This window comes from Numida meleagris, chromosome 1 (genome assembly GCF_002078875.1).
Source record: "Numida meleagris isolate 19003 breed g44 Domestic line chromosome 1, NumMel1.0, whole genome shotgun sequence".
NCBI lineage: Eukaryota > Metazoa > Chordata > Aves > Galliformes > Numididae > Numida > Numida meleagris.
Genome location: NC_034409.1, coordinates 86,618,107 through 86,642,747, shown reverse-complemented (window position 1 = coordinate 86,642,747; position 24,641 = coordinate 86,618,107). Strand labels below are relative to the sequence as shown.

The 24,641-nt window shown below is 42.7% G+C and overlaps 1 protein-coding gene across 13 annotated transcripts in view; it reads right to left on the bottom strand.

The window, feature by feature from the left end:
• Window positions 1–23,514, bottom strand: part of LOC110400891 (OX-2 membrane glycoprotein-like) — a 47,992-nt gene extending 24,478 nt beyond the window's left edge. The window contains exons 1-8 of one of the 13 annotated variants that reach the window (XR_002440151.1): window positions 20,282–20,533; window positions 18,496–18,533; window positions 18,317–18,398; window positions 17,217–17,543; window positions 16,352–16,618; window positions 15,842–15,843; window positions 14,605–14,721; window positions 5,645–7,852 (exon numbers count right to left, since the gene is read on the bottom strand). Coding sequence is in view for 10 of the 13 variants with exons in the window: in XM_021401211.1 (XP_021256886.1) it covers window positions 14,609–14,721; window positions 16,352–16,618; window positions 17,217–17,543; window positions 18,317–18,398; window positions 18,496–18,533; window positions 20,282–20,306 (852 nt within the window). In the remaining 3 variants the exon portion in view is untranslated. The other 12 variants (XR_002440145.1, XR_002440146.1, XM_021401266.1 and 9 more) reach the window with 12 other exon arrangements.

Sequence of the window (24,641 nt, the reverse complement as noted above, 5' to 3'; positions counted from 1 at the left end):
GAATTATCTAGGTTGGAAAAGACCACTTAGATCAACCAGTCCAACCATCGACCCATCTCCACCACGCTCACTATGTTCCTCAGTGCCACATTACATGGTTCTTGAACACCTTCAGGGACGGTGACTCCACCAGCCTGTTCCAGTACCTCACCTCTCTTTCAGAGAACAAGTTTCTCATAATATCCAACCTGAACCTCCCCTGGCACAACTTAAGGCTATTACCTCTCATCCTGTCACTGTTACCTGAGAGAAGAGGCCACCACCCACCTCACCACAACCTCCTTTCAGGTTAATTGCAGAGAATGATGAGGTCTCCCCTGAGCCTCCTCTTCTCCAGTGAACAATCCCAGTTCCCTCAGCCGCTCCCCATAAGATTTGTGCTCCAGACCCTCCACCAGCTTCACTGACCTTCTCTGGACATGCTCCAGAGCCTGAGTCCCATTGCTAAACCACGCCCCTCAGTGCCACATCAGCACATCTCTTAAATACCGCCAAGGATGGAGAGACCACTACTTCTCTGGGCAGCCTGTCACAATGCTAGACTACCCTCTCCACTGATGTCCAATTTCAGCTCTCCTGGAAACAGGTGAATTCATACATGAAACAAAACCCAACGAGGCCCCATGCCAAATCTGTGCACGTGTGGGTTCTCCATGGACAGAGGCTCTCCTACAGTCCCTTGAATTGCAGCTGGCCTCTGACCTGCACTCCTGTCAAATCACACAAAGAATCAGCCCCTTAAGCTTCTCTTGACAAAGTTAAACACTTCCCCGTAATCCTATAATCCTTTATAAATCCTGTAATCATGCTTGCTACATCCTGTAGTCTCTGACAATAGCCCGGTGTTTTCTGGCACCCCAGCCATGCAGGGCAGGCTCAAAACCTCTCTATTAAGCCTAAGGCAACTACCGCCCATCACCCAGTACTCTGAAGTTAAGGATGCAATGTAGATATTTTTCTCTGCTCATCCTTGCAGATCATTCTTCTTCCTAACAACCAAGAGAAACTGCAGCAACTCCATTTCTAAATAGTTGCTAGTTTGGAAATAACAAGAGAAAAAAAAGAAATTCATAAAAAATTCAGTCCCAACCTGAAGTCTCAGCACAGCTCATTTGGTTTGTTGGACACCTTAATCACTGTAATCGCTTTCCTTCAAATCAAGGCAGCCAAGTAGTAATGTAAAATTCTGACTCCTAGTGTTGTTTGCAAGCTAACTATTCTTTAACACAAAGCATTTTCATAGTCGTTTATAATGGTAAAATGAAACATTATGGAACACTTAAAGATCTATCAAACCTTGAAATACTTCCCACAAAATACTCATAACTAGCACTGAAGGTTCTCTCCATCATTTCAGTGGGAAAGGCAAAAGTTGCAAATTTTTGCTTTTATCCTGCCTTTGGAAGCAAACTTCTGGCAGCAAAGATGATGAAGTACTGTTTCTTTTTTGACCTGCTATTTATAATGTAAAAAGATGACTATAAATGCTTGGTTTTGAAAATAAATACATTCATACATACCATATATGTGCATGCCAGAAGAGAAGAACGATTTGTAAACATCTAAATCATACAACATCTCTACGAAGACAGACAGTGTTTAGGGACAACGGCTGCATTAACAACCCTGCTTCTCATGAATGCCTGTTCAGAGGCATTTCCTCTGTGAGAAAGAACTCCAAGCTAAATGTTTTCTCAAAAGAGCACAAATGCTTGTAAATTTCAAACATAGCTGAAAACTACCTCTCAAAGGTTGCAGAAGGAATGATTAACAAAAGCATATCAGCACCACATATGAAAGCTGTACCTGCCCAAATCCATTCTGTAATGGACTGGATTGTACATACACCAGCAAAACAGCCTTTCCATACATAATAGATGCAAATGAAGCAAGGGTGTGAAGTTAAGTCTACTTTCATTATCCCAGGGGTGGTGTAAATCCACCCAGATTTGTAGGTGCTGTTGAAGAAATTGTCATAACATCTGCACGAATCAAATTAGGACAACAGAAAATATTTCATGCCTATTGTTTACCACTTATCCTCCTAAAAAGAGGGAGGGAAGAGAAGGGGAGGGTAGGGGAAGGGAAGGGCAATTGTGCAGTTTCTAGGAGTATCTCCTTTCTTCTATTAAAATACTGGTATTTCAGCTAATATAAAAAAGACTGAGGAAGAGAGACCTCATAGCAGAAACTTCACTTTAAAGACAACAGGAAATGTCCTGAGGAGTGCTCCCAGGAAACCAGAAGTCTGCCCTAATCAGTGAAGTCAGCTACTCATACTATTTGAGATTTCCATGCCTGATCTTCTCAAATGACCCTTTTTCCCCTGCATATTGTTCAGCATAACAATTTTCTAGATACTGTGGTGCGCTTGTTGCTTTCTTTGGCTAGTTGTGCCCCTCCACTCTTTGCACTCAATAGATTGACAAGTACCACTGTGCTGGAAAGGACAGAGGAAAATACATTTTTGTCTGGCAGAGGCGTAGCTCCCATTCCTGTGAGAACAGAGGGATTTTTCCATAGATAGGAGGCCTTTCTGCACACTGTTGCTTACATGACAAAAATAAACACTTAAAAACATATCCACATTGACATTTAAGGACCAAGCTTAGCAAGGAGTTTTATCCTGCCCAAATTCAACATTAGATTGAAGTTTCTTAAACAGATTTGTCCTGCACAGCACAGTCTGAAGACTCCCGAGAGCTCAAACTTCACATGGAACAGAGCAGCTAAGGCCAGTGGCTCTCCATCACTTAGCACTCACTTCTTTTCTTTTAAAGCTTGATATGGGAGGGGTCAGGTTTTGCTATCTTAGCTACAAAGAGTGCTAAACTGAGTTTTTGGGCGGGAACACACAGGAATCACCTCACCTCCTGCAAACCACGGATACAGCCATAGACAAAAGGCAAGTAACCCATAGTGCTGGGATGCTCAGGGCTGCCAAGAAAATACGCCAAGTTTCTCTCACATCCAGGCACTTCCCATTGCTATATCTTCTTAGATGTCTGAGAAGATACTCTGAAATGTGTCCATCAAAGCTTGGTGCATTTTCCTACCATTGTTTGCAGGGCACAAAGAGCACTTGCAACCTGTTGAGTGCAGCAAGGAAACAAACCATACAAAGAGGATTTTGTACTTACTTTTTAATCTTCTTCTTCTGTACTGCCAGTAAAGAAGGCAGAACTGTGCCAGTAACTGTCACTCCAAGTAAAAATCAGTTAGCAGAAATCCCCAGCTACTTGACATAAATCAAGCTTAACGTCAGTGCAATAGCTGAGAGTGCATGCTTCCCTTTTCCTCCCCAGTGGAGCACAGGTCACAGTGCTCCATCAGACCCACAGCTGCACATTTTCTTTTCCGTGAGTCCTGACAGGACGCTCAGGCAGCCCCAGGGGAGGACAGTCACCTCCACTTCCCCCTAGTCTGCCTGCAACCTGCTTGGCAGATGCTTCACCTAGCAAGAAGTGACCTGTGCTGCTTAACTCCCCTCGTAAGTCAGCAGTCGGAAATCCCCACTTCCTTCTTTTATCAGACTATGACACTGAAATACATTGTGTTCTAGAAATGATTTACTAAAGTGCAATTAGCAAGGAAATCTAACTCCTCTATTTCCTTAAGGAAACCCTGATTAGCAGTTCAGGCTGCCGCCTGCTCTTTGCAACTCAGTTCTGCACATTCAGGGGATCGGGCTTCCTTCTTGCAGGCAGAGTTGCTGGGTGCCAGGAGGCACCGACACCACACTAGAGAGCTTCCAAATGCACCAGAAAACCAGCAAAGTGAGCTTCTTCCAACACACCAATGAGCCATTAGGTGGCTCCTACACAGAAAGATCTGCAGAAGACTGATGTTTTTCAGCTGAACTGCACAAGATTGGAACCTTGGAAATAGCAGCATCTCATTCAGAATGAAAAATGGCACAAGGTCCCTGAGACGGGACAGCCACGGACTGTCTGTCCACGCACAGAAAGTGAACGCTGCTCTCTACACACAATGCCAGAAATTCACATTCATGTTCTTTCAGCTCAAAAGCCTTTTTGAGTGTTAAACACTGCTTGTCAACAGGCACATTCTTGTCCAGTGCCAATTCTCCAGCTAACTTCAGCCTATTTTAAGAAAAAAAAATCCAGACAAAAAAAAACCATACATCCTCTTAGCTTCTAAAATTATCCTCCATTTCCTCCTGTTCAGCGTAACATCTTGTTATGCTGAAGACTGAGAAGGACAGCTGCTAGCACACTTGCAAAGCAAATGGCATTTCAATTAATTAGCACATCGGGCGACAGAACAGGGAAGAAGATACATGGAAGCATCTAGAATGTCTATTTTTCAGACTTGGAAAATGGAACTACATTAGGCAGAAATAAAGTTCATGGATCAGTGAAAGATGATGTTTGGGTACAGGCAAAATCCAGGTGTACAGTCACAGATTCAGAGGCAGCTGGAGCAGCTGGCCTGACCTCGAGCTAGTGGTCAGTGTGGTAGAACAAGAATAAAAACCCAATACTATCAACAGAAGTGATACTTTCTTTTCACTAACTCTCTTTCCTAGTAGCCAAGCTCTGCCTGCTTTACTGTTTCCATCATCACGGTCACACATGGACATTGTTATATCTAGCACTGCCCACACCTTCCTGTCTCTTCTGTTAGCACAGTTAAACATTTAGAATAGTAGCATCATTGAGCATGCCAGAGACAAAAGCACACAAAGAGGACACAGCTGTAGGAACAAAATTCACTGTGGCTTCAGAATAAAAGTAAATGTCTCCACAGGTTCTGAGAAATGGGCTGACAGCCATAAAAAGCAACTTTATAGACAACCTTGGGGTTTCTCCGAGGAAGGCTGCTGTTCGGCATTTGTTAACTTTTGAGAAGTGTGACCTGTCTAGTTTCCCTATGGTCATTTCACCCTGCAGTCCCAGTTGCTTAGTTCCTACCCTACGCCATGAGCACAACTGGTGGGCCAAACAACACCTGAGCAGATCCAACAGCAGCTCCCAGGCTGTAGTGTGCAGCCCTTCTGCTGTTCTGCATGGGAAAATCTGCTCTTTCTGGGAAACAGACCGTGACCTGTCTGGCCTCAGGGGCAGATTCCCAGGAGGAGAAACTAACCAACTCTCACTGCTGCGCACGAGTGAGCCAGTGAGACTGGCAGTTCTGGACAGCATCTGGTAGGAAGCTCTTCTGAAGCCTCCAGGAGCAAATGAACAACAGAAGTGGGAGTTTATGTTGCGTTCCCAAATCTCTGGAGACCAATGCCTCTTCCATTCCACCAACTGGTGGAGCTCAGGCAGGCAGTAAGTTGCAGCCCCTCACTGATATGGCAAGACCTAGGATTAGCCTTGCAACTCTGAGCTCCTTTAGGGAGATGGAAGCAAAATTTCTCACTACCACGTCTTCGAGAGAAGAAAAACGTAACCTTGATGCCACGACAATAAAAAACGTGCCTTCACAATTCCAAAATTCACCTCAAAGGTCATAGGTCTTTCAGAACACAACAGGCCACCACTGCCTTTTCCAAAGGAATTACTCACATAGTTAAAGTTCACTCATGGTGCTTCTCTCACCCTGAGCACTACTCAGCTCCATTTACAAAGACCCACACACGCTGCGGGTACTAGTTACAAATAGTAAGAATTACGTGGCCTCACTTTCAAAGTTTCTTTATTACACTTCTCTTTGGTAAAGGCAAATACACAAAACAGGGCAGTCAGTACATCAGTAAAGAAAGCAATTTTAAATAGATAATAATTCAGCAATAAACATGAGACACATAACACCACTAAAATATGTATTTAAAAAAATCAGATGATTGCTTACAGCTATTCTCAAATCTGAAGTAAATTGCAGGTGCTATTTTCAAATCTGAAGTAAATTGCAGGTGCTGAGATCAAAAATACTTATGTAAATTCATCTCAAAACTTACTTTACTTGAAAAAAATAATTGAAAAACAACCTTAAAATTGTCCTGTAATCCCACTTTCTGTATAGAAAGTAAGGAAAGTACAAATTTAAACTATTAAAAAAAATTCCAATTTAGAACAAAGCATTTCTGGTATTGCAAATCTATAAGCAGAAAATTATGGACCAGCTGGTGATTGAACTGGATCAAATATTTTTACCAAAAAAAGTAAATTTACTTATTGGAGTTATTTATACAGATAAATAACTCATACTGCACCTGCACAGCAAACATCAGCCCTCATGTGGTCAATGATACACACAGACATAAGCACATGCAATTACTGGCCCTAGAGAGGCAGCCACTCTGTAAGTCATTACTCTGGCTGGACTTCTACAGAACAAATAACTGTTCTGAAACTGGCAGTTTAGGTCCTGCTAAACTTCTCAATTGACTTTTTAGCTGGTTTGTGCGCACACATCTGTGTGCACATCTTCCACACATCTGTGAGGAAGCACAGTCCTAAACACTACATGTTTAATGAGATGGAGTAGCTCAGACGCACAGACAAATGCTATTTAAACCCAAAAGACTGGTGGTGATCCTGAGGAGCTGACAAATATTAAGACAGAACAAAGACTGAGCGAGATCTTAAACATCAGCACTCCTCAGTAGAACAGAAATTAACAGAGGACCCGGGCACCCCTGCATCCATCCACTCTGTCAGTGAAATGGTCCATGAAGTTGGCACAGCCAGAGGTATGTGCTCCAGTCTTACCTGCGGCAGAAGTAGTCAGGTGTCAGTTTGTAAGAGGAACACAATGCTTTCCTCTGCCATCAAAACCATGGCAAAGCAGAAAATTCAGCTTCTGTAAAACTTTCCACTGTCACCGTTAAATACACAGAGCTGACGTAGGGCGGTTAGCTCAGGGTGTAACATTCCACGTGACAAAGTCTAACTGTGGAATAATTGCCTTTGGCCAACCAAGCAATTTGTCTTTGCTGAAATACAAGCAACAAGAAGAGATGGAGACAGGAGATGGAGCAGTGTATCAGATGACCATGAGGACTATCAAGAAGGCCAGCCCATGCTTTTTGACAACTAAGCAAAGAAGAGGCTGGGGTATTAACAGCACTGTATCAGAAGGGCAGAGAGAGAAAGACAGCAAAGCAGACAGAAAGGAGGGTATGACAATAATTCCACTACTCAGCTTTGTTTCAATCTTCTCCTCATTTACATATTAAATAATAAAATAACTAACAAACAAGCAAACCAAAACAGGATTCAAAAGAAAGTCATCTAAAATAAATAACTGAAAACACTTATTTTCCAACTACGGCTGCTACTGCCTCTCATCTGTCACCTGCCTGGGAACCTACTGACCTTCTACCAATAATTTTGGCAGATTTGGTGTGGTTTGAGACCTCCAGCGGCAGATCTCTCTAGAGGTAGCTCAGCAATACAGCTGTTGAAACATACAGTGAGGAAAAAGAGTTGCATTAGCTGGACAAGAAGAAAAGGTGATGACAGGAAGAAAATGATGAATGCTGGGCTGCAAAATGTGACACTGCAGAAAGCTATTAGTAAAATAATCCCCCCAGCTCTTTACTGAGAGCAGTTATGCACTGGAAGAGGATCCCCAGATTGCTCACAGCTTCCATGGGAAGAAGGCAAATACATTTGCAGACTAGCAGTACCAGGAGCGGCACGAGCAGAGCAGACATTTCCTGGCAGCAGAAGAGTGGGTTGAGCATTCCCTCTGGTCCTTCTCCTTGTGATGTAGTGTTTAGATCAAACATCATGGTAGTCTTTCAGCAACAAAAATGGTGTGTAGAGAGCTCAGCACATTGGTTCTGATGCTACTTTCCAGTCAGGCAAGTCTCTGCTTTTAGTGTTGACTTCAGGATGCTAGGCTGTAATGATCCAGGAGATGAATGGAAATCCTCTGCAATCTGAGAAAACAAAGAAAAAGAAAAAGAAAAAGGGTGAACCAGAGTGGTTCAGAATAAGTATGGCTTGAGATTCATTTGCTTGCATCATTTGGAAATTTAATATGGTATCTTGAAAGTAAGTGGTGAACTGCCACACTCTTTTTTGGATGGACTACATTGGCAACTGAGTGCGAGGCCTTATTGCATGTTTAAACAGAAGAAGATAAATAAGAAGACATTGCCAAACAAGACATAGGGAGTACAGCATGACAAATTTCCGAGATTAGTATTAATCTATTTGCATATTATAGGAACAATTTACTGGAAGAAAAAAAAAGAAAAAAGCATTCCCTATTTCCTACAAATACAATTCCAAAGGCATAGGAAAAGTTATGACACTTTTCTTTCTTTTCATTAAACTAAGACTATAAATACCCATTCAAACGATATTTCAGACTTTGCAAAACGTTGATCTGAAGACAAGACTATGTAAATCTTAAACAGATTTACACTAAACCAAAGGTTTTTTTTTTTAAATCATGGCAAACACACAATGCAGAATTCAGAACATTGCAGCATGGTCGGGAACAAACAAAACCCTAAACAAACTGATAAACCGTGAAAAGCAAGCCAACTTTCCTAGATTCATAATATACAAGTAGGGTTTTTTGTTGAATATACAAATAGTTTTGTATTTCAGAATTTAGTTCTGATACTTCAGACTCAATTTATGGTATTATTTTTATGCACATGTGAAAAAATATCCTTCGTACATACTATGACTATGAATCAGGAGACAACTCTATTAAATACATGCAATATAACAACACTTGAAAAAATCACAATGGAAGAAACATTCAAAATTACATAGTTTTTAATGCGCTGGGTTTATGGCTGGCCTGCCATTTGCTCTCGTTTCAATGACAAGTAATTTATCCAGAAGGAGACCACAGGCAAGTCAACATAGCAACCTACTTAGAAAATGACAGCTAACAAATTTAGCAGAGACACGAAATATAAAAACCCTGCCCTCCTTGCTTTTTGTGTAGAGGAGTAAGAAAAGTTTCCATCTCCAATAACACTATCTACATCTAAAGTATTTTTTTAAAAGGAAAACCATTCCAGAATTTAAAACTGATCACCAAAGAACGAGAAATTGAAGCAGCCAGAAGACATTTCACGTAGACCACGGGAATGCTATTTATCAGACTTTTCAGACGCTGGCCATTCTCTGGTTATGAACAATGCTCTATTGTTTGCATAAAAGGAGAATGAAGGACTGGGAAATTATTTAAGGAGGAAATAAAAGCAGATACGGTGCATGGAACAGACACTCTGTTAGTCATACCTAGCAAAGGCCTCTGTAGAGGGAGGGCTGTTTTTAGCATCATATGCCTGCGAGGCATACAACGTCCAGCAAGGCAGGACAATTTTGAGAGGTCTCCTTGCTCACTCATCTCCAAGATGAAAGGCAGGATGATGAGCATGCTCCCCCAGCAAAAGGAACATGCTGCAGGAAAGCACAATGGGAAACAGAGAGAGAACCAGCTCTCCTGCCCATAGCCATGAAAGCAGGGAGTATTAAAACAGGAGATGCTCTGAAAGAGCACCCATACACTGCTGTCTGTCTGGAGCTGACTGGAAGGTGCTGCTGGGTGTGCTTTTGTAAACAGAGAAATTTTAAAATGACTTGCTACAGAACAGGAGCTATGTCATGAAACCCAGAAGGCAGCCCTTGCTTTGCTCGCATTCTAAAGTATTTGTGTCTACAGGAAACCTTCTGGGCAGCCACACATGATGGCCCTGAAATTACCCTTCTGCTGAAGTGTTTGAGTGTTTGTATGAGCCCTTCTTGTTTTTCTCTTAAGACTATTTAAGTCTTCTTGGTTACAATGTATTTTGGTTGTTGGGTCTTTTTTTGTTTGTTTTTTTAACACTGCAGCTTCAACAACTTTCAATTATACCACTGCATGTTTTTCCTGTTTTGGGGAACTCAAAATAGGACAAATAGAATCTTTTGGTCACAGTGAAGCCACAAGAGAGGGAACCAACTTGACCTTGGAGGAACCACCCCCATGGAAAGCAGCAGCAGCCAGAGACCATTCCCCTGGGCATAGCTGGCTACGCATCTTCTGAAAGGCTGTTATTCTGCTGTCACTTCAGGAAAACTATTCAGAGAAGTCTCTTAAGACCAACCTGTTCACTGTGTTGCTCGTAACTATCAGCTTTGCCACTCTTATAAAAAAAAAAACAGAGCTGTGAGTCAAAGCAGACTGAACAAACAAGAAGTCATACCAATCGAATGAGAACTTGCATAATCTTAAGCTAAAACACAGCCTTCCCACAAACTAATAAGAACTAGAGAATACTCCAAAAATAGTTCTTCTCTTTATTGTAAACAGAGCATGGCAGAAAAATAGAAAGTTTGTACAAGTGCTTGTTCCTGTAAAGTTTCCTGAATAATAACACTTCCATATTTCCCAGCCTTCTGGAACATCTTCAGCACCCCAAATTTGATTTTTATTAACTACGTATTATAGCTGACCAGCAAAGATATTATTTGCAACTTAACAGAGCTGAATCTGTATCATTTTCAGCAGCATCAGAAATAAAAAAATAATAATCAAGGAACCTTTAACTCCTATTCAGGGTAGTAAGTAATCTCTAGTTGGTACTCTAGGGATATCTTCACTGTGTTTTATAGTACTCATGTAACATTCCAGGCATACCAAGGCTAAGCATCTCTTCAAAGTTTGTTAGCTGTGTTCTGACAAACGTTTATCATAGAATCGATCACCAAGGTTGGAAAAGACCACTTAGATCATCCAGTCCGACCACCAACACATCCCCACCATGTCCACTGACCACATCCCTCAGAGCCACATCCACAGAGTTCTTGAACACCTGCAGAGATGGCGACTCCACCACCTCCCTGGGCAGCCCGTGCCAGTGCCTCACCACTCTTCCTGAAAACAAATGTTTCCTAATATTCAACCTGAACCTCCGCTGGCACAACTTAAGGCCATTTCCTCTTGTCCTGTCACTGTCACCTGGGAGCAGAGGCCGACCCCCACCTCACCACAGCCTCCTTTCAGGGAGTTGTAGCAAGCAATGAGGTCTTCCCTGAGCCTCCTCTTCTACAGACTGAATAATCCCAGTTCACCAGCTTCATTGCCCTTGTCTGAACACGCTCTAGGACTTAAATGTCTTTCTTGTAGTGAGGGGACCAGTGCTACTTTTGAAACAAGGATTTTAATACCTAATAAAGTAGATAATTGCATGAAATCTAAAATCCATAAAATTTCCACACAAAGGGAAACTTCGACGTTTCAATTTCCAAACCAGAGAAACTCACTGCCATGCTGAAATTTTCTACAGAACAGGTTTTTTAATCAGATTTAGACTTTTCCTCTATGACCTTTCATGTTTTCTTCTTCCAGGCTCTCCTGCTCAGCCTCTTAGGTCACATCATACCTTTCAATAACAAACTCCAAGAATTTTTGTCCTGTTACTATAGCTTTTTAAACATAAATATACTATTTGACCGTTTCTAAAACACTGCATGTGGCAAAACATGCATTTGTCACCCAATGCAGCTCAATTTTTCCTACTTGGATACCAATGATAAAAGAAAAAAACGACGACGCTGGTATCCACATGCGTATATGAAATAGATCTTCCCCCAGAAAACCACAAATCTCCAGAGAATGCTTTGCATGGAATTTAATCCCCCCTGGAGACTGCTAGCTCCTGAGAACTGACTGTAAAGCTTCAGCTGGCCAGGCTGAAACGTGAGCATCCTGCAGGTCTTGGAAAAACAAGTGCATGCTGAGGAAAGCATACAGGTTGAGACGTGTATGAGGTAGGTGAGCCACAGGAATCTATTGTGTCTAAGAGCCTTTATCTTGCTTCAGTCCAGTGAGCCACTTTGTTAACTGCAATGCTTGACGCTGGTATACTCTACAGTTAGCTGAATCAATTAGGAAAAGGTCCAGCTTTGTACAGATGTGTAGCAATGACAAGCCACTAGCGTGGGCAACATTACATCTGTGGAAAGGTGATTCACTGCATCCTGTTCTTTGCCCTTCATCGAGTAACAGCACAGCTAGTTTGCCTCTGTGCTTAGCCGAAGGTGAAGACACAAGCTTTCCAATGCTCTGGCATCGGCTCTTACCACAAAGCTGCTCATTGTTTCCAAATAAATGACTTTTTGACACACGTGAAAGGCTTTGTGAAGAGGTTTCACTTGGGATGTTTTTGCAGAAAACCAAAAACACATATGTATTCTGTAACTGGTACCTAAGGCAAGTGTCTGAGGGATGGGACATCATCTCTGAGCTTCAGCTCTTCGCTCTATTCTCAAGAGTCTGCCATGAGAGAAGGGAGAAAACAAAAATAAAAGCAAAGCAAAAAAAAAGCTCTACTCTCAACAGCAGAAAGAGAAAGGAGAAACTCTGACAGAGTCCCCAGCCACACAGATAAAAAGTCAGTGTTCTAGGGAAAAGGGAAAAAAAAAAAAAAGCATCTTGATAAAACTGGAAAGGCTTTGCTTTTTATCTAGTGTGGAATGAAAAGAAGTATTGAAGCCCTGGAGAATGGCCTCAGACACTGGCATCCTCCAGACAGTGCTACTTTAGCTCTCCGCCAGGCCGTTATTAGAAGCGTGTTCAGAAGTATGTGTGTGGCTACTATTCCTCATTCCAACAGGATCTGAGGATAACAGAGGATAAAACAAGAAAAAACTTTCTGTAAGATGCTACTCTCTTTCATAGGAATCTTGGTGTTTTAAGAAACATAAACAGATTTCACAGTCCACCAAAAAAAAAACAAGCCAGTGCAAAAACAGACCAGGGTCTGAAGTGCGCTCCTGAGAGTTGAAGTAAGGATATGGAATGGATATCCTCATTACAACATGGTAGCTGTGAGCGGTAACGCACTCTAAACAAAGCATAGTACATTAAAAGAACAGAGACTGTAAGGCTTCCAGCTCCACTGTGTAAGTAAACGACCTGGCACTGGAGTTGACCAAACCTATCATAAATGAGAAGGAACATCAACAAATGAAGATCCCAAATCTTGCTGCAGTTGATAAACCCTAATGAAACCAGCTTGCATCAATTGCTAAATGCTGCTGAAGTAAATTTCCCCTCTGATGCACAGCAGATGGTGTAGGGCATGGGGAACCTGTGGTGAAGCTAACGATGCTGCCTGCTGCAATGGTCCCCTTACCTGTCACCACTGGAACCACGAAGGGAACTGCTAATAACCAAAGGCCAAAAATCACACCAAGAGGTAAGTTAGTATCTTCAGCTTCATCTAAACACAAACAACTTGGTCCAGCTCAGATATGTTTCACTGACACACTCCTGCCTCAGCCATCCGCTGCAGCCACAGCATAAGGGTGCAGTTCTCTACGCGGCGTATGCAACAAGGCAGCCTCACACAGCACAGAGATCTCTGTGCCCCATCACTCCCCGATCCATTCCATAGGGCGACAACAGACCTCTGTCAGGTCACCCTGTCTCGGGGTGTCTCCTCCTAGGTCTGCTTCATACAAGCTCACTGGTGCTTGGAAGGGGTGTTCTAGAACAGAGATACACCTTTCCCACAACCATCCCATCTTTTCTTTCTGATCCCTCAGAAACAGAACCAAAATACAGAACTAACTCCTCGTCCTTTCATTTCCAGGTTGGTCAGAAAATTTCCTCTTCTGAATTGTTTATAGAGATGATGTAGAGCTCACACACCTTGTACAACTAAGAAGTTGTACAAGGGGTCTAAAAAGCATTCATTTTTCTTTTTTCCTCAATGAAGTTTTGTGTCCATGGCAGTAGCAGATCTACTAGGCTACCCCCCACCTCACAGTAAGCTCTGTAGGTCCAGGTTCACAAAACACAGGTCTGATATTCCCGGAAGCGCCTCTTTAAGATATATATCACATTATCATCACAAAGCAAGTGTCTAAACACTGAAGAACGAACCGAGTTAACATGTGCTGGCTTCTGAAAGCATTTCTAAACATACTCATAGAATTAAAGCCAAGCACAACATTCTGATCTTGTGATGCAAAAGCAAAATTTGCAATGACCAAACTTATGTGATTTTTGAAGTCTTTTTCCCCTTTCTGTTATTTCTCCCTTCCTATCTTGTTACTAGTAGAGAAGCCTAGAGTTGAGTTTATTCGTTATCAGGTCATCACACCTACAGGCATACTGTACTGACTGCAGTATCTCCTTTACTCAGCATTAGGAATCAGATTCACACACCAAGTTCAAGCTATCTTCTCCATCATCCCACACTGTGTCTTAAAATGCATCAAGGTACTGTGACTAGAAAATAGCCATGCCTTGAGAGCACAAAACTCTGCATGAGCTGTTTTCTCATCAGTGTCCTGCCAAAAATTCTCTGAGCAGACAAGCATTCAATTCTTTGTTGTCCCTCTGTGACAACTAGGAAAACTGTTGAAATTCTTACTTTCAAAGAGACTTCCATCAGAAAGCAAAATATAAGCAGTATGTCTTGCTCTGCCTGTATCCTCCCCTCCTAACTTGTACTCTTGTATTGTTCCTCAGTGATAACACTGGGAAACACCTCTTGAAATCACATGCAACTGAGGCAAATTTGATTGAACTGTAAACACATTGTAAAGTTTGGTGATATGGCTGCCCATTCTCCTCAACGATAGCTCAGCAAAGTTTCAGTCTTCCCTGCTGACAGCAAGACCTTATTATGGCTCTATGAAAAGCATTGGTTTCTACACCACAGAAACTCACCACTTCAACTCCTCTTACATATCTTCTTCCTCCAACGCAGTGCAATCAGAACCAGGACCAAGATGACAAGTAAAATAGTCACAGCAATAGCCAACCCCAAGATCCTGAATCCCTCTTCTGCAAAGGACAAGAATAAAAAAAAAAAAAAAAAAAGGAAGAAAAACACAAGAAACAAAGCTAATTTATCCAAGAAAATGAGGAAAAAAAAAAAGCTAAGAGAAACACCTGTTTAATAAGAACAGCTCTTTATCAAGATTTTGCAAAAAGCTTTGGCTAAGCTACATATAAGCAGCAATTGCTCAGAAGAGAGTGTGTTTATCTTCAAAGATAAAGATATTTGCCTGTTGATTTCCAGAAGACGTCAATACAATAGTTGGGATACATACACAAGTAGAATTTCATGACCTAACACTTTCTAAAGTGTTCCTTTGTTCATTCAGAATCTGAAGTTTTGTTTGTAAAATAAAAGATATTTCTTCCACTGTTAAACATAGAACACTGCTGCAAAGGATAAATTAACTTTCAGAAAAGAAGGCAGATGTGTTCTGATGCCTGTGAGAAGTACCAAACAACATTCTAGTGCAAACATCCCCCTCTGGTTAGGTATCAGACACGTGATCTGATAGCCATTAATCAAAATAATAACATGTAGACCCAATTCAGTGCTCAGTGATAACACTGAGAAAACATACTGAACTAAAAGTTATTCAAATCAAGCGAAAAATATCAAGTCTTTTAACACAGCTATGTTGAGCTATTCATTTGAATTTCTCCTTCTCTAAACTATGAAAGATTGCCAAACTAACAAGCTATTGTTGGGCTTTTCACTCTCATAGCAAGGAATAACAGCAATATCTATTTCCTGCTTTCAGACGTACACATTTTTAAAAGGCCAAAACAAAATAATAATTGCATTCAAGACAGGACAAAAAATTTATTACTATTCTGCAATTAGTGTCACTCGGAATTAAGGACTAATTTCCTTTTGAAATTTCAGAGAGAAGATAAAAGTCCTATGTTATTCTTTACTATTTTCCGTATAGCAATGATATCTCAAGCATGTAATACGGGAACTAACCCATGGTGCAAATCTGCCCTTCCTGTTTTTCTAATTTCCAAAGTAGAAAAGTGATCTTCCCTTTAAGGCTCTGGATTTGGGCACACGTGGATTTTAATCCACCTATGTCAGCGCTCCTCTGTGAACTGAGGCTGGCACTTCAGCTTTTCAAGTTCCTACTTCTCACCCATAGAACTGGAGCTGAAACCTTTCCAGCAGAACAGAATGTTGGAAGAAGAATTAAACCAGCGCTACCAGGTATTCAGAAGTTACATTGCTGCATTTAAGATTGCCTTATAACATCACTATAAGCATCGTCAACTGATCACCTTCCTATCTGCCCGGAAATACCGTTCCTCCTTGATCATTACTGTAACACACATGTCTCTTAGCAAAAATGTCAGAGAAGCTAAAACATACCGCACAGGTTAACTGAATGCAGTATCAGCAAAACCTGTAATAAGTTTAACTGAAACATTTGATTAATTGCTGCTAATAGAGAATTTGTTATTAATTTCAAAACTTCCACTTCAACGTTTATTTAGCCACCCACAGTGCACAGCACGGTTCCCTTCCTCCTCCTCTGGTGCACAGTCATTTCACTCTCTCTTTCCCAGCAGACTCCTATCCAACCACACAAAATACAGAGGCCAAGGTAACACTAACAAGGGCCTTATCTCAATCACCTACTTTTTTTCATACTTATGGGCAATTCCATTTCTTCACTCCCGTTGCTTACTCTGCAGGTCAAGTCCTCCTTGCTGATATTGTGAGAGTCATAGACCTTCAGTTGACTGGTGATGGACACGACCCCATTATCGTATGTGAACTTCTCCTGTGTAGGAGTATAATTGAATACGTTGTTCCAGCTGATGGTGGGCTCTGGGAAGCCAACAGCCCTACAGGTGGCTATCAGATGACCTTCCGAAATGTTGTAGTGGATAGATGCGTTGAGACCTTCCGAGACACAAACAAGACAATCCGTCACCACATGGAGCACCTGGCCAGCAGAAGTAATGGCAGATGAACCATCATCAATCAGAGCAAAGCTCGCTGGATTCTCACAGTGCCCCATGGCACAGTAACAATGTTGGGCTATCATCCCCCCCGACTCAATGCTCCCCCTGTTACACTGAAGTGATATACCCCAAAGGTTTCATCTTACTCAAAAGTCCAGGTTTTGCAATGATTTGTTAAGAAAAACAGGGCAGCTCACAGTGCTGGGGATGTAATCAGTAACAAAAGGAACCCGCAGCAGTGTTGGCCAACTCACATCCCAGATGGAACTGCTTAGGGCTTACGAAGATTTCACTCCTCACTTTTTAGCTGTTGCTCACAGAACAGCAAATAAGGACAGCCCAGCACCACGCCCACCATGACAGGCTTGAATACAACACCAAAAAGTTTTGCTCGCAGCAATAAAGCTCTACTTCTAAACCATCCTCCACCAAGGGATACTCCTACCACTGCAGTTTCTAAGTCCTCTGAAGGAAATGCTGTGGGTGAGAAAACCCATCTCTTTCTACTGGAGACATATCCTTGCAGAGAATCTCACCGTAGACTACTAGGCAAGAACGTCCCGAAAAGGAGCCGAAAGGGAAGGTGTTGAACAAGCATAAGTAACACCCTGTGTCATTTATTCTCACGCTCCAGAAAGTGATGCTTGTGTTGTTGAGCATCAGGCTGGTGAAATTCATCCGGTCTTGGTAGGGCTTCTGAATCTTTAATCCTACTGACTTGCTGTAGGTAGCTATGTTATTTTGTGATTTTACAGAGTCTTTCTGCCATGTCACTTGCAGGACGTCCTTGGGCTCTGTCAGGGAACAGCTGAGAGTCACGCTGTCACCCACCTTCACCGTTCTTTGCTCAGGCTGCGTATCCACTGTGGCAACATGAAATAGTGAAACAGGCAAATATTACAAGTGTGCAGAAGCCTGACACTATTCTAAACCCAGGATTACCCACAGATTTAGCAATGCCATCAGCTAAAGCATTATTTCTACGTGGGCTTCCTCTGCCCAAAAGTCTTCCTCCTGCATCATCACAGAGATCAAGTTATGCTGATTTATAGATGAGGATCTAGCTCCTTCCAAACTACATAAAAGATGTATTTATTTTCATACCCATCCCTGCACACTCCCACCTCAGTTTTATTACACCAAATCATGCCTTCCCAGTCTCAGTGGAGTCACGAAAAATTTTTACTTCCTAAAAGCCGGGGGAAGATTGAATGCAGAAAGGAGGTGCATACAAATCCATTCTCAGAGAACCGAAGGGCAAATCTAGCTGAAGACAATTCTGGACTATATAGCTTCAGAGTTTGTGGAGTATTTGAGAGAGATGGAAAGAAAAAAGATTGTAATTTGTTCCAGAGGACAGGATCCAGTACGGGAAGCTCTTAACTCCAATGAACAAAGGTATCCAGTGCCATAGACATGGGATGCTGCATGTCCCAATCTCCAAATGCTGTTCCAGAAGATCTTGTGTCACATCTGCCAGCTCCAAGTCTATGCCTCAGCAGTCTAATATGTGTCAGATGGCACCAGCGATCTGTATTTCAAGTATTTGTGCTCTTTACTCTGACTGGTGAAGGCTTAGGAGTCAGAAACCAATTCTCCAGCCATTTGTAGGCAGATGTAAGGAAATTCAACTTACCTTTCGCCTTTCCAAGCACAACACAAACCAGACTCAAAACCAGGGCTTGGAAAGTCATTTTGGAAGAGAGTATCTGCTTCACCTGAAGAAAGATGATGAGAGACGTATGACTTAATAATAGATCAGATTCTGGTGTGAATGCTAGTGGTTGCTTGGTCATTTAAGAAAAACAAACTTACTGGGGTAGATGATAAGTTTTCCAGGTCCTGTAGCGCAACTGAAATATAGTTAAGGTCAAGGTGCAAAAAATTGCCAGGTGAAAGCTATAAGGTTGTTAACTTTCTGGATTGTTCTTCAAAGGTTCACATTTATGGAGAGAATTGCAAGCAGCAGTTTATTCTTTCATTTAGCATTTGCTCATGGATGAACTGGCACACGGAAAACAAAAGGTTTAATGTGGACATGCTTTTGAAAGCCTGGTGCTTGCAGCTCAGAGATCAACATGAGCAGGTAAAAGATTCACTGCATCTCATTGTGTAGAAAGGTCTATAATAAAAAAATCACAACAGAAAGTAACCAGGTACCAGTAACCAGTAACATTCCCAGGCAATGATTTTGCTCCACAGCCATGCACACAGCCACAGTCTATCCATTAGCACGTTATCCATCCAAGGATGTTGTAGCGCTGCGCTGAGAGGAGAACTGTGCAGTGTGCCCAGCAGTTTGACTAAGAGTGTGATACGTTGGTTGTCCTGGACAGCTCGTGAGATCAAGGCATACATTAACACCTTCAACTGCATGAACTGGGGAACCCACGTGGCATATGGCACCTCCTACACAGAACATATTTCTGAGAAGGGAGAGGGGCAAAACCAAGGTTGCTTCGCCACTTTCCTTAGCAGACAGCTTTTGATTTGTTCCTATTACTTCCATCAGGTAATACTGCCACAATACAACTGAACTGCGGACCTGCCTGGAACTGTAGCTAGTGTCATGGAAATGTAATTTCACAAAAAATATATCCACAACACATATCATGTACACCTTCTTGCCAATGTCTGCAAAACCAGCTGATGCTTCTTGGGAGTATCTTCTATCAAGAACGCAAACAAGTTTCAACTGCTGTAAGATTTTCATAACATGCAAAAAAAACAGAACAGAGAAACTGTAAAGCATTTTCTATGTTGTCACATGGCTTTAAAAAAAGGAAGGCCAATGAATAAATACATAAATGAAAAGGACAGAACATTCTATTTGAGAGCAAATTCCATGCATTTCAAACCCACTGTGCTAACAGACCAAGTTTTGGTCTGTAAGAATGTCTGAATGGTGATGCCAAGCTGTGTAAAACCAAGAAATCAGAAACAAGATGTCTGCATCAGCAACAAGCTCAATGAATAACTTATTTGCCATGTGACAGAGCACATTCAGATACTTCAGCACCTCCCTAAGATGACCAGATATTCCTAAAAACATGCAAAAAGCAGCAAATCAGAGAGAGAATTCATAGAATCACAGAATATCCCGAGTTGAAAGAGATCCATAACCATCAGTGAGTCCAGCTCGCGGCTCCAGACAGCACCACCAAACATCCAAACCCTATGTCCGAGAGTGGTGTCCAACCTCCCCTTGAACTCTGGCACTTGGGGCTGTGCCCACCGCCCTCTGGTGCAGAACCTGTCCCTAACCCCAACCTGCCCCTCCCTTGACACAGTTCCATGCCGTTCCCTCGGGCCCTGTCGATGCAAGTTACAGAAGTGTTTATTAGCAGAAAAAGGAGCACTGTGCCTGCAGGAAAGCACCTTTTCAGTAACATTCATCTCTCTCTTTGCTTTGATACCTAGTAAAGTCATTAACATGCCATTGCTCCTGTTCAGCGTCAACACAAGATGCATAATGAGGAACCAGCATATTGAATAGCTTTTCTGGGTCACAAGCAGCCCCTTTCGCTCACCGCCCATCCTAGCATGGAAGCACGTAAGACAGACAGAGCAGAAAGCAAATCTTTCTTTAAGCCCTACTCACCCCAAGTAAATCCACCTGCACCCATACAGCCATAATACTAACAGCCACTCTGTCAGAGCCCTGCTACTGTTGGTCCCGCTCTGCCCTTTTAATACCCTTTCCCGACCAACAACTATTCATACTTCAGCCCACGGGCTGCAGCAACTGACGCATAACAATTCCCACGCTCGTGGCAACACCAGGACCGCTACACTGGCCACAGGCAGGGCAAACGGCAGAATTCCTCTCTCTCAGCCCCACGTGCGCGCACGCACTCACCTTCCACACCACCCATACCTCCCCGAAGCCCGCGCCGCACCCCGTTCCTCGCACACAAGCCGCAGGAGAGCGGCGAGTACTCACCGAGAGCACTCGCGGGCAGGGAGCGCGCTGGCCCCGCTGCACTGCACAGCCCAGCGCGACGGGCGGCGGAAAGGAGCTCCCTACCCGGCTACGCCCCGCAAACCGCGCAGCTGTGAAAGTCGCTTTTTGCTCAAAGCTTGCTTTCTGCGTGTGATTTCAAGACAGATGCCCAAGGTCTTCTGGGTCCTTCCTTGTTGGTGATTAGAAGCTCACATCTGGATGTCTCTATATCATTGGAAATGGGCTTTTGTGATCGCTGTTTCCACCCTGTCGGTTAACAGGAGCGGCACGAACACCGCACTCTAGCTGGCGGCCTCCTGCTGTTAGACCGGAGCATTTTCCCCCAGCAGAGCGCTGTCCCAGCCCTGACCAAAACAGCTCATTTCTCAATTTGATTAGTTAGAAACAGCATCCCTTGTCACCGTCTGTGTCTGCTGTTTGCTGCTTTGCTGCTCCTTCTGTTGCTTTCACACCCCGCCACGCTCACACCTCTGTTGACAGGTCATTCATAGCAATTTACATATTTCTGTTAGAAGAATCTAGAAGGCCTCCTATTTTAAAACATCATTGCTCATGGGAAAAACACTGATGTTGACACAGTTTCACCCCTCTTCCAAAATACCTTTCCAAAGCTGCCCTCACCAGACCATCAGAGTGGTTGTGAATCCACCTAAAACCGAACCCTCTCCTTTTTTTAAGACACAGATAAATGTGGTCAGACAGTGGTTCCTCCAGCGGGATGCAACTGTTAAAACAGCTCTGCCATCATGCTGGATTTACCAGAGCCCATTCCTTTGCCAAACCAAACCAAAGCCCAGGCTCTGTCACCAGCTTTCTTTAACATTTTCTCACATCTCCAGTGGGAAGGGCTTGAATCACTCAGATTTTCCTCCATCGTAGAATCACTAAGGTTGGAAGAAACCTCTGAGATCATCCAGTCCAACCGTCCACCTACCACCAGTATTTCCCCACTAACCCTTGTCCCTCAGTACCATATCTAAATGTTTCTTGAACACCTCTAGGGACGGTGACTCCACCACCTCCCTAAGTAGTCCGTTCCAGCACCTGACCACTCTTTCAGAGAAGAAATTTTTCCTAACATCCAACCTGAATCTCCCCTGGTGCAACTTGAGGCCATTCCCTGTCAATCTTCCTTTTTTTTTTTTTTTGTTTTGGGTAGTGAATGAGTGACCTCCAAAACAAGTTTGGGCTCCAGCAATGATCCTGTTTCCTGTTGCTTGAGCCTGATATCCCTGTACTCTTCGGACAGATTTTTCTTATGAGAAAACCATGTTTGTGGATCTTCTGTACTTACTACCTTCACAACTGAGGGGATTTCAGAAGGGACTCCAGAGAACTGTGGGCTATATTGCTTAAAACAAGTTTATCCAGAAGTGCTCTGTGCCAACAAAGCAACAGAAGTAGGGAAATCCCAAGGACATCATGAAGATAAAGGGGACATTCAAGGGACTTGATTATTTCTCACTAGATCATCCGTTAGATCATCCATCAACTCACATCTTCTGAGGTGGAACAATTTTCTATTTGTCTACATTTTCTTGTTCTCTCAATCGGCTGGCAAAACTACAAGAAGAACTAAGAAATAATGAAAGTATCTGGAAAGTAGGAGAGCTGCTTCTTTGAAAGAGAGGGCAAAAAACAGAGCTGAGCAAGGAGAGGGTAGTTCTGAAGTAGTAGGTAAAAAGCAGAGGTAACCTGAAGGCAGACAGAGGCAAACAGAAAGTACTCCAGGCAGTCCAGCAAATTCAGAAAATAGAAACTTTTCATATTCATCATGGAACAAAAAGACACAAAAGTCTCTTTGAGCCCTGTTCTGTGCTGTCATTTCAACTGTTTCTTTTTGCAAGCTCCCAGCTCAGTTTAGCAATCTCTGTCGCCTTTCCCAGAGCAGGTGGTAGCTGAGCTGACACCAATGCTTCAATGTGACAAAGCCTTCGAAGTTAATGAGAACAAAAGTGGTGGAGATTCTATCTAGTCCTAAAATCTGGAGAGTTATTTGTGCTACTCCTTTTATTTTTTCACCTGCAGTGCTATGGTGGTGAAAAAGATCTGAAATCCCTCCTCTCATGAATGAGTTCTAGTCTTTAATCTTTCCCTTGCCTTCTCAGTGGATGCTCTCTGCTGTGAATGCCTTTCTTGGTTCAACCCTTGATTTCTAGGCTAGTGACCTCTTCTAAGAGGAACCGTTTGTGCCAATAAACAGTGAAACTTTTACAGGTTTGAGGAAGAAAGATATTGTACAGCTGATGCATGCTGCTGTCATTTGACAGGAAGAGAAAACAGAGGTTAGACTAAGGCAAGTGGTAGTGACAGAGATTTCAGTAATGACAAAAGAACTGAATTTTGGAGGCCATATCAGCTGCTTCAGGTCACATCAAGACTGTTAGGCTGCTGATTAGCATTCCTCTGGCTCTGCTTGTGTGAATTCACATACCCCTCTTAAACATCAAATTCAAGTAACACTACCAAAACTGACAAATACTTGGATACCTTTACATGGAAGTCCAGCCTGTTTCAGAGCACCCGCTGCCTGTTATCTTAGAATCGTAAAGATTAGAAAAGAGCACTAACATCATTCGGTCCAGCCACCAACCCATCCCCCCCATGCCCACTAACCATGTCCCTCAGTGCCACATCCACACGGTTCTTGACTGCCTCCAGGGACAGTGACTCCATCACCTCCCTGAGCAGCCTGTGCCAGTCTCACCACTCTTCTGGAGACGTTTTTTATAATATCCAACCTGAACGTCCCCTGGCACTACTTAAGGCCATTACCTCTTGTCTTATCGTTGTTACCCGAGAGAAGAGACTGACATCCACCTCGCCCCAACCTCCTTTCAGGTCAGTTGTAGAGAGCGATGAAGTCTCCCCTGAGCCTCTTCTTCTCCAGATTGAACAATCTTCCCATAAGATTTGTGCTCCAGACCCTTCACCAGCCTCTTTGCCTTTCTCTCGACACACTCCAGGTTCTCAGTGTCCTTCTCATAGTGTAAAATGGAGGACACATTTAATCTTTGCTGTAAAAGGATGTTTTGTGTTGGACTTCACAGAAGTGGGAGTCGTTGCTCACCATGCATCTTTGATATGTCTAAGATATCAGTATCTAATCACACATTCTCTTCCTGTCTCTCATTTCCCAGTGAAACACACTGGTCTTTCTGCTTCAATGATTTGCACCTCCCTCGCAATTTTCATTTAGGGGTTTTTTCTCTACCTGGCAGCCAGGGGCTGTGTACACGACTGGCTACACAGACCTGCTCAGAAGCATGCTGTATATTACAGAGATGAACAAATGTTCCTGCACCCATACAGTGTGAATTCCAGCTTCCTAGGGACAGGTAACTAGGAGAAGATCAGGGTAATCATGGGGGAGAAGGATATCTCAAAAGAAAGGTGAGATCGCCATTACAAATTTTTAAGATTTGTTTCTGCCATCCCACAGAACCTCCTTCAACTCCTGAGAAGGGTACACTAAAAATAAGGGTAACTTGAGCATTTTATCTGGGTCTTGTTAGTGGGGCTGGCTTTGGTCTCAGCTTTTCGTTTTTGAAGTTGGCAGCGTTTTTCCTCCACAAGGGGCTTCCCTTCATGATTACTAAGACCAAAAGGAACAATTAATGTCATTTCAGCAGAAAGAATAAAAAGAGTGCTTTTAAACTTCTACCCAATCGATAGTGGAAAAAAAAACCCAACACATTAATCTGCAATGCAGACATCCAGTACTGGAATGTTTTTAAAAAAGCCAGTATGTGAGACTTCCTGGAAAAATTGAGACTACTTCTCTCCACCTGTTTTCTGAGTCCTTGTTGTGCACTTCATCATATTTTTATTTTTTCCTTTTCAATCACCAGAGCTAACTTTTTACTCTTAGGAAAAATGCACTTCTGCACTGAGGATAAATCCTGTACTACCTTCCAGCATTATACTGGGGAAATCTTACAGGTCCCCCAGCTCCAGCAGGCTCTGAACCAACTGGACACTGTGACAACAGTTTATG